The 18,605-nt window shown below is 33.8% G+C and overlaps 2 protein-coding genes across 2 annotated transcripts; both read left to right on the top strand.

Annotated features, from left to right (window-relative positions):
• The first annotated feature begins 599 nt into the window (after positions 1-599).
• Positions 600-8,735, top strand: LOC100367413 (phospholipid scramblase 1-like). The gene is made up of 7 exons (XM_078008822.2): positions 600-964; positions 6,091-6,168; positions 6,526-6,718; positions 6,806-6,917; positions 7,062-7,164; positions 7,458-7,516; positions 8,391-8,735. The coding sequence occupies exons 1-7, from the start codon at positions 700-702 to the stop codon at positions 8,427-8,429; spliced, it is 849 nt and encodes a 282-aa protein (XP_077864948.1). The 5' UTR covers positions 600-699; the 3' UTR covers positions 8,430-8,735.
• Positions 8,736-10,260: 1,525 nt separating this feature from the next.
• LOC100367872 (phospholipid scramblase 1-like) lies at positions 10,261-15,958 on the top strand. Its single transcript, XM_002734259.4, has 7 exons — positions 10,261-10,465; positions 11,244-11,321; positions 12,931-13,123; positions 14,158-14,269; positions 14,509-14,611; positions 14,870-14,928; positions 15,906-15,958. The coding sequence occupies exons 1-7, from the start codon at positions 10,261-10,263 to the stop codon at positions 15,939-15,941; spliced, it is 786 nt and encodes a 261-aa protein (XP_002734305.2). The 3' UTR covers positions 15,942-15,958.
• Positions 15,959-18,605: the final 2,647 nt, after the last annotated feature.

Raw genomic sequence — 18,605 nt, 5'->3', positions numbered from 1 at the left:
AAAACAATGTCGCATACCCGTATACTTCATGGGAGTCGTGTATGGCCGTAAAGGGCAGTATAGCATAAGATAGTTATTGTTATTGTTGTAAGTCATGGCACTGACCATTTAAATCAAATCTGTCATGATTACGCGGGAAATAATAAAATAATTAGTTTTATGCATTATACTTGGAAAATCCTTCAGCATAACAAGAGCTGTACTGATTCACACTATGACGTAATGTATGTAAATTATGTCACATATGATGCCCCTATATAACATAATATTCTATTTTGTTTTGTTTTGTTTATTTTTGTTTTGGATTGATGGTAATGACTAGGGACATATACAATGAAACATTTTATATGTATGTTATCATACTATTAGGTGATAAACATAAACAATAAAATACACACACTTTTCACTTTCGAGTTGAATTGACAATTGTCTAACTGTTTCAGGGCGTTTTGTGGAGCTGGCAATACACAATGCTGTAGATTTGTATTCAATCCGAGCGAGTCATCAAGAGGGCGCCCTCAATTGTTCGTAGCTAACACTAATTAAACTTAGTACTAGTAAATATAAATTAATGATTGACTGTTATATCAGCCAATAACGACGTAGGTACAGTGCCGCGATGACTAATGACGCCCATCCCTTGAACCTAACAAGAACAGAGTCTACACAACATTAGCTGACTGGAGTCGATCTAACAATATGAAAGAATCTGAGTATGAATTACAACAACAACCAGCATACGAAGTGAAAACTCCACAGTCCGCTGGTTATAATGTTGGACCTCCACAACAAGGACATGTTATCTCCAAACAGCCAGGCATGGGGCAAAAGCCGAATGACGATGAGCAAATAATAGTGTCACCACAAGACCCTCTCATACTTGTCCCAGATTGCCCACCGGGATTGGAATATTTAACACAAATCGACCAGTTATTGGTTCGTCAAAAGATGCAAGTGGCTGAAAGTAAGATTTGCTAAATTATAAACATATGTAATTATTATCAGATACTACGTAGATACTATGATTAGATATTACGTAGATATTATGATCAGATATTACGTAGATATTATGATCAGATATTACGTAGATACTATGATTAGATATTACGTAGATACTATGACAGATATTACGTAGATACTATGATCAGATATTACGTAGATACTATGATTAGATATTACGTAGATACTATGATCAGATATTACGTAGATACTATGATCAGATATTACGTAGATATTATGATCAGATACTACGTAGATACTATGATCAGATATTACGTAGATACTATGATCAGATATTACGTAGATACTATGATCAGATAGTACGTAGATATTATGATCAGATACTACGTAGATACTATGATCAGATATTACGTAGATACTATGATCAGATATTACGTAGATACTATGATCAGATACTACGTAGATACTATGATCAGATATTACGTAGATACTATGATCAGATATTACGTAGATAATATGATCAGATATTACGTAGATATTATGATCAGATACTACGTAGATACTATGATCAGATATTACGTAGATACTATGATCAGCTATTACCTATATAATATGATCAGATATTACGTAGATACTATGATCAGATATTACGTAGATACTATGATCAGATATTACGTAGATACTATGATCAGATACTACGTAGATACTATGATTAGATATTACGTAGATATTATGATCAGATATTACGTAGATATTATGATCAGATATTACGTAGATATTATGATCAGATATTACGTAGATACTATGATTAGATATTACGTAGATACTATGATCAGATATTACGTAGATACCATGGTCAGATATTACGTAGATACTATGATTAGATACTACGTAGATACTATGATCAGATATTACGTAGATATGATCAGATATTACGTAGATACTATGATCATATATTACGTAGATACTATGATCAGATATTACGTAGATACTATGATCAGCTATTACCTATATAATATGATCAGATATTACGTAGATACTATGATCAGATATTACGTAGATACTATGATCAGATATTACGTAGATATTATGATCAGATACTACGTAGATACTATGATCAGATATTACGTAGATACTATGATAAGATATTACGTAGATATTATGATCAGATACTACGTAGATACTATGATCAAATATTACGTAGATACTATGATCAGATACTACGTAGATACTATGATCAGATATTATGTAGATACTATGATCAGATATTACGTAGATACTATGATCAGATATTACGTAGATACTATGATCAGCTATTACCTATATAATATGATCAGATATTACGTAGATACTATGATCAGATATTACCTAGATACTATAATCAAACTTGAAAGTACCACATTGCTATCGGGTGTCTCAAAGCGAACAGCGCAGCAGTTATTTTCATGCCCATAGATTTTAAAATAAATATGTTATATGATGGTTAATAATGACAAAAATTATGTTTCATAATTGTGTATTTGGTAATAAACAACAACATAGAAAGTGGTTAAAAGTTTCATTTTTAGAAATTTCAGAATAATGATTTATTTTTCGTTTTGCGATCATCTATTTAAAACTTCTCTCCCTTTTAAAATATTTTGAATATATGATAACATAAATTTGATAACTGTAAATATTCAAAATCACGGAATTGAATTAGAACCAATCATCGCGTGTGCAAAACAGTATTATTATAAACATATTGCATCAGCTCTGTGTACAGACTAATTTTGTCACATATTATCTCATATGCGTTAAACTTTAGGACAAGACGTTAATATTCAATGTGAACTCAATTAAAACTCGAGTTATATTTGTGGATGATAATAAATAATATAATATATATAATTAACGCCAATATACCTACTTGTATTTATACATGTGACGTCATACTTAGGTCAATAGGTTATGCGGGAGTGTGGGTACACGCAATGTATGACATCCTAGCTCATTACAATTATTTGTGTGTCAAAGTGTATCTGTGTGGACCACGTATATGTGTTCAAGTGTGTATTCGTGTAATCGTTAATGCGCCCATAACTGGGTCACTTTCTTCACTTTGTACGATAAACATCTTTTCCGACGATGTTTTCCAACCAAGACTACTCGATTCCCGGTGTATCGTCAAACCAGACTCACTCTACCTTATGGTCTTTCACCTTCAACGTTGTCTTTGTTATTTTATCCACCTTGATTATATGTGTGTGAAAGTTTATCTCCATAGACAATCATATACTATATATTAAAATGCAAGAGAAATCATGTTATGTTAATACATGCGTGATTCGAACTGGCGACTCAAATTTATGAACTTATTGTATACTAAGAAGGCGCAACTCAACAACGCCAATTGATTACACGCATCATACCAGCAGAGTTTTCCTTATCTCATTTGTCATCTGTCGTACTGCACATTTAGGTGGCAATGTGTATTGGAGTGTATCTATAGAATAAAAAAGATTTTTGCTGTATTGATATGTTGATATACTGTTTGCTGTGTGAATATAATGTTAGATATGTTTATATAATGTTTGCTGTGTTGATATAATTTTTGATATGTTGATATAATGTTTGCTGTGTGGATATAATGTTTGATAGGTTGATATAGTGTTTGCTGTGTTGATATAATGTTATGTTGATATAATGTTTGCTGTGTTGATATAATGTTTGCTGTGTCGATATAATGTTTGCTGTGTCGATATAATGTTTGCTGTGTTGATATAATGTTTGCTGTGTTGATATAATGTTTGATAGGTTGATATAATGTTTGCTGTGTTGATATAATGTTTGCTGTGTGGATATAATGTTTGATATGTTGATATGTTTGCTGTGTTGATATAATGTTTGATAGGTTGATATAATGTTTGCTGTGTTGATATAATGTTTGCTGTGTGGATATAATCTTATGTTGATATAATGTTTGCTGTGTTGATATAATGTTTGATAGGTTGATATAATGTTTGCTGTGTTGATATAATCTTATGTTGATATAATGTTTGCTGTGTTGATATAATGTTTGATAGGTTGATATAATGTTTGCTGTGTTGATATAATGTTTGCTGTGTGGATATAATGTTATGTTGATATAATGTTTGCTGTGTTGATATAATGTTTGCTGTGTTGATATAATGTTTGCTGTGTTGATATAATGTTTGCTGTGTTGATATAATGTTTGCTGTGTTGATATAATGTTTGATAGGTTGATATAATGTTTGCTGTGTTGATATAATGTTTGCTGTGTGGATATAATGTTTGATATGTTGATATGTTTGCTGTGTTGATATAACGTTTGATAGGTTGATATAATGTTTGCTGTGTTGAAATAATGTTTGCTGTATGGATATAATCTTATGTTGATATAATGTTTGCTGTGTTGATATAATGTTTGATAGGTTGATATAATGTTTGCTGTGTTGATATAATGTTTGCTGTGTGGATATAATGTTATGTTGATGTAATGTTTGCTGTGTTGATATAATGTTTGCTGTGTCGATATAATGTTATGTTGATATAATGTTTGCTGTGTTGATATAATGTTTGCTGTGTTGATATAATGTTTGATAGGTTGATATAATGTTTGCTGTGTTGATATAATGTTTGCTGTGTGGATATAATGTTTGATATGTTGATATAATGTTTGCTGTGTTGATATAATGTTTGATAGGTTGATATAATGTTTGCTGTGTTGATATAATGTTTGCTGTGTGGATATAATGTTATGTTGATGTAATGTTTGCTGTGTTGATATAATGTTTGCTGTGTTGATATAATGTTTGCTGTGTTGATATAATAATTGCTGTGTTGATATAATGTTTGCTGTGTTGATATAATGTTTGCTGTGTTGATATAATGTTTGCTGTGTTGATATAATGTTTGCTGTGTTGATATAATGTTTGCTGTGTTGATATAATGTTTGCTGTGTTGAAATAATGTTTGCTGTGTGGATATAATCTTATGTTGATATAATGTTTGCTGTGTTGATATAATGTTTGATAGGTTGATATAATGTTTGCTGTGTTGATATAATGTTTGCTGTGTGGATATAATGTTATGTTGATGTAATGTTTGCCGTGTTGATATAATGTTTGCTGTGTTGATATAATGTTTGCTGTGTTGATATAATAATTGCTGTGTTGATGTAATGTTTGCTCTGTTGATATAATGTTTGCTGTGTTGATATAATGTTTGCTGTGTTGATATAATAATTGCGGTGTTGATATAATGTTTGCTGTGTCGATATAATGTTTGCTGTGTGGATATAATGTTATGTTGATGTAATGTTTGCTGTGTTGATATAATGTTTGCTGTGTTGATATAATGTTTGCTGTGTTGATATAATGTTTGCTGTGTTGATATAATGTTTGATAGGTTGATATGTTTGCTGTGTTGATATAATGTTTGATAGGTTGATAACGTGTTTGATAGGTTGATATATTTGCTGTGTTGATATAATGTTTGATATGTTGATATAATGTTTGATAGGTTGATATGTTTGCTGTGTTGATATAATGTTTGATATGTTGATATGATGTTTGATAGGTTGATATGTTTGCTGTGTTGATATAATGTTTGATATGTTGATATGATGTTTGATAGGTTGATATGTTTGCTGTGTTGATATAATGTTTGCTGTGTTGATATAATGTTTGATAGGTTGATATGTTTGCTGTGTTGATATGTGATAGGTAAATTTTACAATAATGTTCAATTAATGTATTTTAATAAGAGAAATATTATTATAAATTTGTTTCATGGGTGGGTTTTGAGGGATCTGGTCTCCGGACCACAATTGTCAATAAAATCAGACTCGTAAAGGTATTTATTTACACAAACAATGTATTCGTCATATAGGAATACCAATAATATTTTTCCTTTAATCGGTCACTGGTTCAAATCACACTGGCTATTGCAATTTGAAAAGAAAGCCAAAGGCGCCGCAACAAATTTTATTCATTTCCAATGCATTTACCTTTTCGAATTTGACTATCGTCAGTGTAAACTATTGTTTGTAATATTCATTTCTAGTCACGTGACTGTAGCCCATTGTTTGTAGTATTCTGTCATTCTTAGTCACATGTCTTCTATTAGTTTGTTGTAGATGTGAATTCTCCAATAAATACACCATATACAATAGTATGGGACAGCAAATCTACAAAGCCAAAGAAGGTAATGATAAATATGACAGTTAATCAATAATTGCAATGGGCCATTCAAGCAGTGTTTACCCATAATGCTAGGCGAAACTCTTAACATTTCTTTTATTTGAAATGTCTGCACTCAGATTAAATTTCATGTCTGAAGCATTGTGGGTATATGTTGTTGTAAAATGGTTTCATCATGTATAAATATTCATTTTCCTGTTTTAGCTACAGGAAACACAGAATTATCAATCGTTTGATCGATTTATTGTTTATTTCAATGATTCAGTTATTCCATTTCTTTTCTACCTCCATGGTTATTCCTGTGTGATCACGTGACCGATGTACATGATATTTCACGCATTATTCCTGTTTCTATATTTAGAATCTGGATTTTGTGTTCGTCAGATATGTGGACCAATGAGACCGTTTAAACTTAACGTTAAAGACCATCAAGACAGGACAGTGCTGGTTCTTAAACGACCCTATCGATGCGATGACTGTTGCTTCTTTTGCTGTCTAATGAAACTTGAGGTATACACCGCAGATGGACTGTGTCTGGGACGTGTCCAACAAACGTACGTCATCCTAATATTGGGCATTTCAAGTGATAAACAAATGATTATTCAAATGACCTTCTTACTAACAACATTATCCACTTTCAGTTGCAGCATTTGTATACCAAAGTTTGATATACGAAACAGTGAAGACGAAACCATATTGAAGATGAAAGGGCCATGTATTAAATGCCGTTGCTGTTCTGACGTTAAATTTGACGTAAGCATGAATGATACTCCTTCATACAATGATACACACATGGCATACTACCTGTCCCAAACAATGACTTTTGATTGCAACAATTCTCCTAATATTATTTTTTTAAATGAAAATCTCAATATTATTTGTATTATTGTTATTTAGGTATATACGGCAGACATGGAAAGTAAAGTGGGACGTGTTTCCAAGCAGTGGAGTGGACTGGGAAAGGAGTTAATCACAGACGCAGACAATTTTGGTATATCGTGTAAGTATAGGACGGGTGTCTAACCAAGGAAGTGGACGTATGCAGACATAATTAATTTTGGCTTGATTTACAAGGTAGTTTTGACTTGACGGATAATTTGAGAATTACATACTAAATTAAAAATATATATAATTCAAGCAGCTCAAGTACACTCTAGATCGTTCTGACCATGCTATAACAAACCACAATTGTACGTCGACATAAACATTTCAAAATTCTCTGCGTTCGATTCTCTGACAATGTACGTTAAGTTGTTTGACATGTTTTTTTTGTTTTGTTTTTTTATTTTGCAGTTCCAATTGACCTTGACGTCAAGCTGAAGGCAGTTATGCTGGGTGCTGTTTTCCTTATAGTGAGTATCACCCGTGTCAATCAATTCTGACAATTTAGGAACCTATTCTATTTTTTCATGATTCTGCTCTTAGTTATATGGGCGGTGGCATGGTCCCAGAAAAAAAACTATTAAGGTTTCAGACAAGTCGGCCAAAACAAGCAGGGTGCCTGAATGGTTGCACAATACTAGAATAAAAGACTTGTCACACACACACAACTATCAGGGTGTCAGACAGGTCGCACAAAACTATCTGGTTTCCAGACTATCCGGGTTCAAAACTGACCGAACGTTACTACGAAAGCTCCAAACTGAGAGGGTTCCAGACTGACCGCACGCCGCTAAGAGGGTTTCTGACTGACTGAACGTCACGACGAGGGTTCCAGACTGACCGCACGCTACAAAGTGGGTTCGAAACTGACCGAACCACACGCCACTAAGAGGGTTCCAGACTGCCCGCACGTCATAAGTGTAGCAGACTAGCCACACACCACTACCATTGTTCCTGGTCTCACACACGATTATTAGGGTCCCAGACTGGCCAGAACCACTATCAAGTTTCCATAAATACCACCACATCAAGGTTCAAGATTCGTTTCACGACACTATCATGACTCAAAACTGGTCGCACACAGCAGGGTCTCATACTGGTCAAACAACACTATCATAGCCTGGTCGCCCACTACTTTCAGAGTTACAGACTGGTCGCACTCTAATTTTGGCGCCCCACAATGGTTGCACACCGCTCTCAAAATTCCAGGTTGATCGAATATCACTTGCGCTAGTAATTGGTTGCATACTATTATCAGGAGTCCAGTCGAGCCGCACATCACGATCAGAGTACCTGACGATTGTGTATTTTCATGTGAGCTCAGTCAATTTTTTTTTTTGACAGGATTTTATGTACTTCGAAAAAATAAAAGACAACAAATAGACTAAACTTGATGCAGACGTAGGAGTATGTCTGCTGAACTTGGAATTGGATTTAACTCGGCAGACATTATTGCAACACAACATTAGTATCATCATTTATGCAAAATTACTTGATGTTGAAGAATACTTCACAGCACAGCCCGTAATGATACTGGTCGTAGATGCCTCCTCTATTGCTTCGCTCTCAACAGTCGTATTTAGTCATGTGTTCACTATACTGTGCATATGGTATCGAGGTGTACTGTATGCAATACATGTATGCTAGTCCATTGACGTTACGTAATAAATGATAGCTCACTACATTGCATTCTTTGAATACGTTTACTGTACAGAATAGTGTAAATTGCCTTCAATGACATCGCAATATAGAATATCTAGAATGCATGCCACTTAAGGAGGCTCAAGACGAATTGAAGACTATATGCATTTTTTTCGTTATTATAGGTTTATGCTATTGGGATACAACGAACATTTTTTTTCGAGGTAGAAGAGTCCGAAATGTAATAAAAAATGATTTTAAAAAATAGCACTGGTTCTATGGTGAACACTACGAGACTTTCCGTTTTCGACATTTTGATACTATTTTTCGGATCTCCAATCATATAATGTTGGTTAAGAATTATTATATTGTTAAAACATTTCAAAAGATGACATTTAATTTGCGTTCAGTGTTATAATATATAAAAAATGTTTTCGTCCATAGCACATAATTTGAATTTGGCTCGTAATAGATACGCTTTAGCACAGTTAGATCCACGGTTAGAGATTGGTTGCCACCGGCAGTATTAGAAAGCGTAAATAGTAAATGGAATGGCCGATTAAAATGATATAATATAAACAAAAATGTATTGCACGTTTCCAGATATATTTCCTTGAAAACGTCAATTCTGTGTCAAAATGTTGAATAAAATCAGTCTTGAATAAAATCGATAAAACTTGCAGTTCATTATATTCAACCTGCTGTTGTTTACAGGTTGTACAATAAAATCGATAAAACTTGCAGTTCATTATATTCAACCTGCTGTTGTTTACAGGTTGTACAATAAAATCGATAAAACTTGCAGTTCATTATATTCAACCTGCTGTTGTTTACAGGTTGTACAATAACGCATACACCGCACATACACTGCATGTTTGCTAGTATTTTCCCTTTAAAGAAACGTAGATGTTGACTCGCTTGGTAGACAATACTTACACAGTGAAGATACTCAATTCGACTAAAAAAACGCGAGAGATTCCTAACAAATAGTCCAGCATTTATACTAACCAACCCCACATTATTGCAGTCAACAAGTTGTCAACAGCTGAATTAAATTCAGTTACTTTCCGATGATACAATGCGGGGAGGGCAATATACGTTCTTCTTAGTCTTGGTTAGTGTCACGATCGTTGAGGTTGTATACACTATATATAGTACGTAGCTAGTAGTCACTGAACCATATTCAGATTATACCATGGTTTAATTGTTAATTAATTATTTTACGAGATAATCCCGTAAATGATTGCCTATGCATAACTCTTCACGTGTTATGTGGTGATAATCACGTGTGATGTCGTCAATGTATAGTCTGGATGATCTGATTGTCAAATGTGCTGTACTATTATATACTTCACTAAAGACTTATGCAAACACTGGTTTGTTAAATAAGCTATCGTCAATTACTATTTAACTTTATACTGTTACACTTTAACTTATATAATTTGTCGCAACATTGAACTGCGGCATCACTCGTTGCATGCCCTGATCGCGATACTCTTCATAATATTGTGCAGACACATCAACTGTATAGCTATATATCTAACAATACACAGCTAAGATCTAGGTTATTGTCATGCAACAACCGACCGGCTATAAGTATGGACCAGATCAAACCGTCACGATATCGTCGCAACCAGGTACGGAGCACAAACAGGGCGGGGATGGCCTTGAATTGATGCAACGACCATCAGTACTGGTAGCGGACTGTCCACCTGGTCTGGAATATTTGACACAAATTGATCAGATATTAGTGTTTCAGAAAGTAGAATTAGCCGAAGGTGAGTGTCTCCATATTCTTACGATGCGCATATTTTCTTATTGTTTTCTTCACGCATTACCTTTGACCCCTTCATCTCAGCACGCCCAGCAACCCAATATGTATTGTAGTTGGAATTTAATCATTATTATAACATAAAATACATCAACACATTTTATTATATCTCATTGTTATAAAATCGCTAAGTCAACGTAAAGTCTTTGTTTATACCGCATTTGTGTTGAACTATATAATAATCAGAAGATCTCAACAGCAATGTTAACAAATTATGTTGCAAAGGATTATAGATACCATTCTTCATAATTATTAATTTATTTATTTCTTTGACTTAGTTTATTCTCGTCCAAAGGGACACGCCTGTTTTGTGTGTTACTCATTTGGCCTATCATTATATGTTGGAGTTAGTAAAATCTCAGACTAGTAATATTACTAGTCTGAGGTAATATACATGTTTTATTTAGACTAGTACTTTGATACAAAAGTACCGGGGTTTAGGTTTTTTGCTTACAATCTTGTCTAGAATACACTATGATAGTAAACGCACCTCTACCTGCCCATTTATAACTTGACCTCATAACTCTAATCCATTTGACAGTCCCTGTATGCATGTACAACCAACGCTGGGCAAAGTACCACGTTTCGTAATCTTCAAATATTCATTAACGTGTGATAGTGTGTTGGTGTCTACTAGTGACATTATAGAGCATGTACAGAAGTTAATGATTACCACGATAGATACAGCGGTATCATTGAATAAATAAATAAATATTGTTTTACAGTTTGCTGTGGATGTGAATTTCAGAACTCATATACACTATGTAATAACATGGGTCAGCAGATATATAAAGCCAAGGAAGGTATGTTACACAGTGTAATAACATGGGTCAGTAGATATATAAAGCCAAGGAAGGTATGTTACACAGTGTAATAACATGGGTCAGTAGATATATAAAGCCAAGGAAGGTATGTTACACAGTGTAATAACATAGGTCAGTAGATATATAAAGCCAAGGAAGGTATGTTACACAGTGTAATAACATAGGTCAGTAGATATATAAAGCCAAGGAAGGTATGTTACACAGTGTAATAACATAGGTCAGTAGATATATAAAGCCAAGGAAGGTATGTTACACAGTGTAATAACATAGGTCAGTAGATATATAAAGCCAAGGAAGGTATGTTACACAGTGTAATAACATAGGTCAGTAGATATATAAAGCCAAGGAAGGTATGTTACACAGTGTAATAACATGGGTCAGTAGATATATAAAGCCAAGGAAGGTATGTTACACATTGTAATAACATGGGTCAGTAGATATATAAAGCCAAGGAAGGTATGTTACACAGTGTAATAACATAGGTCAGCAGATATATAAAGCCAAGGAAGGTATGTTACACAGTGTAATAACATAGGTCAGTAGATATATAAAGCCAAGGAAGGTATGTTACACAGTGTAATAACATGGGTCAGTAGATATATAAAGCCAAGGAAGGTATGTTACACATTGTAATAACATGGGTCAGTAGATATATAAAGCCAAGGAAGGTATGTTACACATTGTAATAACATAGGTCAGTAGATATATAAAGCCAAGGAAGGTATGTTACACAGTGTAATAACATAGGTCAGTAGATATATAAAGCCAAGGAAGGTATGTTACACAGTGTAATAACATAGGTCAGCAGATATATAAAGCCAAGGAAGGTATGTTACACAGTGTAATAACATGGGTCAGTAGATATATAAAGCCAAGGAAGGTATGTTACACAGTGTAATAACATGGGTCAGTAGATATATAAAGCCAAGGAAGGTATGTTACACAGTGTAATAACATGGGTCAGTAGATATATAAAGCCAAGGAAGGTATGTTACACAGTGTAATAACATAGGTCAGTAGATATATAAAGCCAAGGAAGGTATGTTACACAGTGTAATAACATGGGTCAGTAGATATATAAAGCCAAGGAAGGTATGTTACACAGTGTAATAACATAGGTCAGTAGATATATAAAGCCAAGGAAGGTATGTTACACATTGTAATAACATGGGTCAGTAGATATATAAAGCCAAGGAAGGTATGTTACACAGTGTAATAATATAGGTCAGTAGATATATAAAGCCAAGGAAGGTATGTTACACATTGTAATAACATGGGTCAGTAGATATATAAAGCCAAGGAAGGTATGTTACACAGTGTAATAACATGGGTCAGTAGATATATAAAGCCAAGGAAGGTATGTTACACATTGTAATAACATGGGTCAGTAGATATATAAAGCCAAGGAAGGTATGTTACACAGTGTAATAATATAGGTCAGTAGATATATAAAGCCAAGGAAGGTATGTTACACATTGTAATAACATGGGTCAGTAGATATATAAAGCCAAGGAAGGTATGTTACACAGTGTAATAACATGAGTCAGCAAATATATATTATCATATTATATTTTTTTCTGTGTTTTAGACTCTAATTTCTGCATTCGACAATGCTGTGGTCCAATGAGGCCATTTACAATGACTGTAACGGACAATAATGATCAAGAAGTGTTGATTATCAAAAGACCATATCGGTGTGACGAGTGTTGCTTCTTCTGTTGTCTAATGAGTGTAGATATTAGTACACCGACTGGCACGTCCCTGGGAGGAGTAAAGCAAACGTAAGTTGTATTTTGGTTACTTTTGACAGTATTTTAAGCTTTTAAATCTCTCACACATGAAAACTTGTACAAGTATCTATATGTATTGAACTTCTCCTAAAATGTAAAAAACTTTACTATATATTCCCTTTTAACAAAGCTTTATGAGCCTAAGCTTTATTGAGTGAGCTCTAGATAGTAAATATAATGTATGCTAAGTACTAGACAGTATGTTTCCATATTATGTGTTCTGTGTATTATGTTTGTGTGTACTATTATGTGTTCTGTGTATTATGTTTGTGTGTACTATTATGTGTTCTGTGTATTATGTTTGTGTGTACTATTATGTGTTCTGTGTATTATGTTTGTGTGTACTATTATGTGTTCTGTGTATTATGTTTGTGTGTACTATTATGTGTTCTGTGTATTATGTTTGTGTGTACTATTATGTGTTCTTTGTGTTAGTATGGTTATGTATACTGCGCTCAGTGATCTATTATGTGTCATGTATACTAGCATGTATTTTGTATAGTTACATGTACGTCTACTGCCATAGCCCTGCTCACACGTGCCGGCAAACGGAGAGCTGGATCACTTGTAAATATTCAGTGAGCTAAACGTTGCACTAGGTGCATACGTCGCACTAGTTTTTACTCAGCCTCTCATTCACGCCTATTCACCTACTATCAGATAACCGTAACCCCTGCAATTCCCGTTCCCATCGACCGCGAGCTAAGCTAGCCTGCATAGGCGTTGACTAGGTTAATCATGTGTTTTTGCAACAGTATATTAACCCCGACCTTTGTTATTCGTGTGAAACGCCCTATATGTGTTATGTACATATTGCGTGTAATGTTACGTGTTGTAGTAAGTGATTTGTACAAAACTGTGTTATGCATATGTACCATTATGTGAATGTCATATATATATTATTATGTGTACTATTTTGCTTTTTTGTCCACTATTACTGTGTACTATTATGTATTCTGCGTATATGTTATGTGTACCATGTGTACTGTAATGTGTTGGTCACATTCCATGTTTCTTGATTGCAGTTGTAGCGTCATCAAACCGAAGTTTGATATACGTAATGCTGAAGATGATACAGTTTTAAAGTTAAGAGGTCCATGTATCAAATGCCGATGCTGTGGAGATGTCGAGTTTGATGTGAGTAAATGAACTGTGCAACGCCCTTTACGATAATCGTAACCTGACATGAGTGTCAAATATATCACGGATAATACGGCTACAATGCTTGTCACATCACCCTACAACAATTCTACTTTGAGACAACATCATTCAGTGTGCAGTAGTAATGGTGTCATCTACGTCGCATTTATTGGGAATGTAAAAGTGTATCACCAACTCAGAGGGCGCTAACAAACTGTAAATTTTATATTTTATAGTTGTATGATAAAGACTTGGAGACGGTTATTGGAAGAGTTGCCAAACAGTGGTCAGGATTGGGAAAGGAATGGTTCACTGACGCTGACCAATTTGGAATTACATGTTAGTACAATTTGTAAGAATATGCAACGGAAATGTAACAAGTTCCAACTAAATTACAATTGGATATTAATATTGTTGTCGGTTCAATGACATTTTTCGTTTAGTTCCAATTGCTTCAATGATATTTTTCGTCAGTTTCAATTAAATGACGTATTTGTATTAGTTTTTGTTTCAATGACATTTTCTTTATTAGTTCTTCTTGATTCAATGAATTTTACGTTTAGATTCCAATGATTCAGTGAATTTTTTCTTTATTAGTTCCAATGGATCTTGACGTCAGGATGAAAGCAGTAATGATTGGAGCAGTCTTTCTTTTGGTAAGTATACATTATTTATGTGTATACCGGAAAATTGACAACAAAAGCATTTCGTACTGGCATGGACGAGTACTACAACCTTATCATACACAACGAATTCACACATACATAGGTGTACTAAATACAACAAATTTACACATACATAGGTGTGCTAAATACAATGAGCTCACACATACATAAGTGTGCTTAATACAACAAATTCACACGTACATAGGTGTGCTAAATACAACGAATTCACACATACATAGATGTGTTAAATACAATGAATTCACACATACATAGGTGTGCTTAATACAACAAATTCACAAATACATAGGTGTGCTAAATACAACGAATTCACACATACATAGGTGTGCTTAATACAACAAATTCACAAATACACACATATGTAGATGTGTTCAATACAACGAATTCACACATACATAGGTGTGCTAAATACAACAAATTCACACATACATAAGTGTGCTAAATACAACAAATTCACACATAAGTAGGTATGCTAAATGCAACAAATTCACACATACATAAGTGTGCTAAATACAACAAATTCACACATAAGTAGGTATGCTAAATGCAACAAATTCACACATACATAAGTGTGCTAAATACAATGTACAAGACATTTGTCAGTACCATGCACACATATGCATAAAGAGCACATATCCTATTTCAATGTTATTCAAGTATAAATACATAGACTTATTTGTATTTTTGGTTAAGGCTGTATTTGCATTTTTTTTCAATTTTTCAGTTAAAGTTACTATGAATATGTAGATTTTTAATTTGTTGATAACAAATTCTACTGAGAAAACTTTTAAAAACCTATTAATCAAATGTTATGTTGTTTTTAATTCAATGAATGACATGTATGGCAATGGATCTGTGCAATGTTCATCTCAGACTTACCCAGGCATGATTACATAAATGCAAATATTATTGAGTTGATTCTAATTATATAATCTTATGTTTTCCAACAGGATTTCATGTTTTATGAAAAACCTAGGAATGATTAAACAAGAAAAATATAGAATGAATGTACTATCCATTGATATGCAGACAACACTATGTCTTGATGCATTGTTATCTTTGCATATATTGTAATTATAATCATCTTAGATTATTCTTCTTGATGGCATTGAAATAAAGAGATATAATTCATATCTAGTTACTACTTGAAACCTTTGATAATGATGAGCGGGTATATCAAGTGTGATATACTGATAAGCTAAGATAAGCTGAGATTTCATCAGAACCATTCCAATGATGGGTTTTTACGACATACATTAGGTAGCCATACTGAATTCACAAGAATTTACACTTAGTAGATTCAAAGCATATTTAAGAGTGTGATATATTTGATTTGTACCAACAACCTGTAAGCCCTTTTACAACCCTAATAAACTAGAGTGTCAATGAAATTCTTTTTGAAAGCAAGGCAATAGTTACCTAGAAAAAATATTTTCATAGAATTGTTTTAAACCATATCTATACATTTTATGGAAGCTCATTATTCACACTAAACAAAACCATTAGATACAACCTTCATAAGGTCAAAGTGATGTATTTGCCCGATTCCTTTGAATAATTAAGTGTGGTGTTTACAAAATTCTTGAGTAAAGTGTGGCTATTTACAAAATTACTGTAAGTAAAGTGTGGCCATTTACAAGATTACTGTAAGTAAAGTGTGGCCATTTACAAGATGACCGAGTAAAGTGTGGCCATTTACAAGATTCCTGTGAGTAAAGTATGACGTTTACAAGATTACTGTAAGTAAAGTGTGGCCATTTACAAGATTCCTGTGAGTAAAGTCCGGCCATTTACAAGATTCCTTTGAGTAAAGTGTGGCCATTTACAAGATTCCTTTGAGTAAAGTGTGGCCATTTACAAGATTACTGTGAGTAAAGTGTGGCCATTTACAAGATGACTGTGAGTAAAGTGTGGCCATTTACAAGATTACTGTAAGTAAAGTGTGGCGTTTACAAGATTACTGTAAGTAAAGTGTGGCGTTTACAAGATTACCGTAAGTAAAGTGTGACGTTTACAAGATTACTGTAAGTAAAGTGTGGTGTTTACAAGATTACTGTGAGTAAAGTGTGGAGATTTACAAGATTACTGTAAGTAAAGTGTGGCCATTTACAAGATGACCGAGTAAAGTGTGGCCATTTACAAGATTCCTGTGAGTAAAGTATGACGTTTACAAGATTACTGTAAGTAAAGTGTGGCCATTTACAAGATTCCTGTGAGTAAAGTCCGGCCATTTACAAGATTCCTTTGAGTAAAGTGTGGCCATTTACAAGATTCCTTTGAGTAAAGTGTGGCCATTTACAAGATTACTGTGAGTAAAGTGTGGCCATTTACAAGATGACTGTGAGTAAAGTGTGGCCATTTACAAGATTACTGTAAGTAAAGTGTGGCGTTTACAAGATTACTGTAAGTAAAGTGTGGCCATTTACAAGATTACTGTGAGTAAAGTGTGGCCATTTACAAGATTACTGTAAGTAAAGTGTGGCCATTTACAAGATTCCTGTGAGTAAAGTGTGGAGATTTACAAGATTACTGTAAGTAAAGTGTGGAGATTTACAAGATTACTGTAAGTAAAGTGTGGAGATTTACAAGATTACTGTGAGTAAAGTGTGGCCATTTACAAGATTACTGTAAGTAAAGTGTGGAGATTTACAAGATTACTGTAAGTAAAGTGTGGCCATTTACAAGATTCCTGTGAGTAAAGTGTGGCCATTTACAAGATTCCTGTGAGTAAAGTGTGGCGTTTACAAGATTACTGTAAGTAAAGTGTGGCGTTTACAAGATTACTGTAAGTAAAGTGTGGCGTTTACAAGATTACTGTAAGTAAAGTGTGGCGTTTACAAGATTACCGTAAGTAAAGTGTGACGTTTACAAGATTACTGTAAGTAAAGTGTGGCCATTTACAAGATTACTGTAAGTAAAGTGTGGCGTTTACAAGATTACTGTAAGTAAAGTGTGGCGTTTACAAGATTACCGTAAGTAAAGTGTGACGTTTACAAGATTACTGTAAGTAAAGTGTGGTGTTTACAAGATTACTGTGAGTAAAGTGTGGAGATTTACAAGATTACTGTAAGTAAAGTGTGGCCATTTACAAGATTACTGTGAGTAAAGTGTGGCCATTTACAAGATTACTGTAAGTAAAGTGTGGCCATTTACAAGATTACTGTGAGTAAAGTGTGGAGATTTACAAGATTACTGTAAGTAAAGTGTGGCCATTTACAAGATTACTGTAAGTAAAGTGTGGCCATTTACAAGATTCCTGTGAGTAAAGTGTGGCCATTTACAAGATTCCTGTGAGTAAAGTGTGGCCATTTACAAGATTCCTGTGAGTAAAGTCCGGCCATTTACAAGATTCCTTTGAGTAAAGTGTGGCCATTTACAAGATTCCTTTGAGTAAAGTGTGGCCATTTACAAGATTACTGTGAGTAAAGTGTGGCCATTTACAAGATGACTGTGAGTAAAGTGTGGCCATTTACAAGATTACTGTAAGTAAAGTGTGGCGTTTACAAGATTACTGTAAGTAAAGTGTGGCCATTTACAAGATTACTGTAAGTAAAGTGTGGAGATTTACAAGATTACTGTAAGTAAAGTGTGGCCATTTACAAGATTACTGTGAGTAAAGTGTGGCCATTTACAAGATTACTGTAAGTAAA

This window comes from Saccoglossus kowalevskii, chromosome 1 (genome assembly GCF_978046115.1).
Source record: "Saccoglossus kowalevskii chromosome 1, keSacKowa6.1, whole genome shotgun sequence".
Classification (NCBI taxonomy): Eukaryota; Metazoa; Hemichordata; class Enteropneusta; family Harrimaniidae; genus Saccoglossus; species Saccoglossus kowalevskii.
The sequence above is the reverse complement of the archived record's forward strand: the minus strand, read 5'-3'. Positions and strand labels throughout refer to the sequence as shown.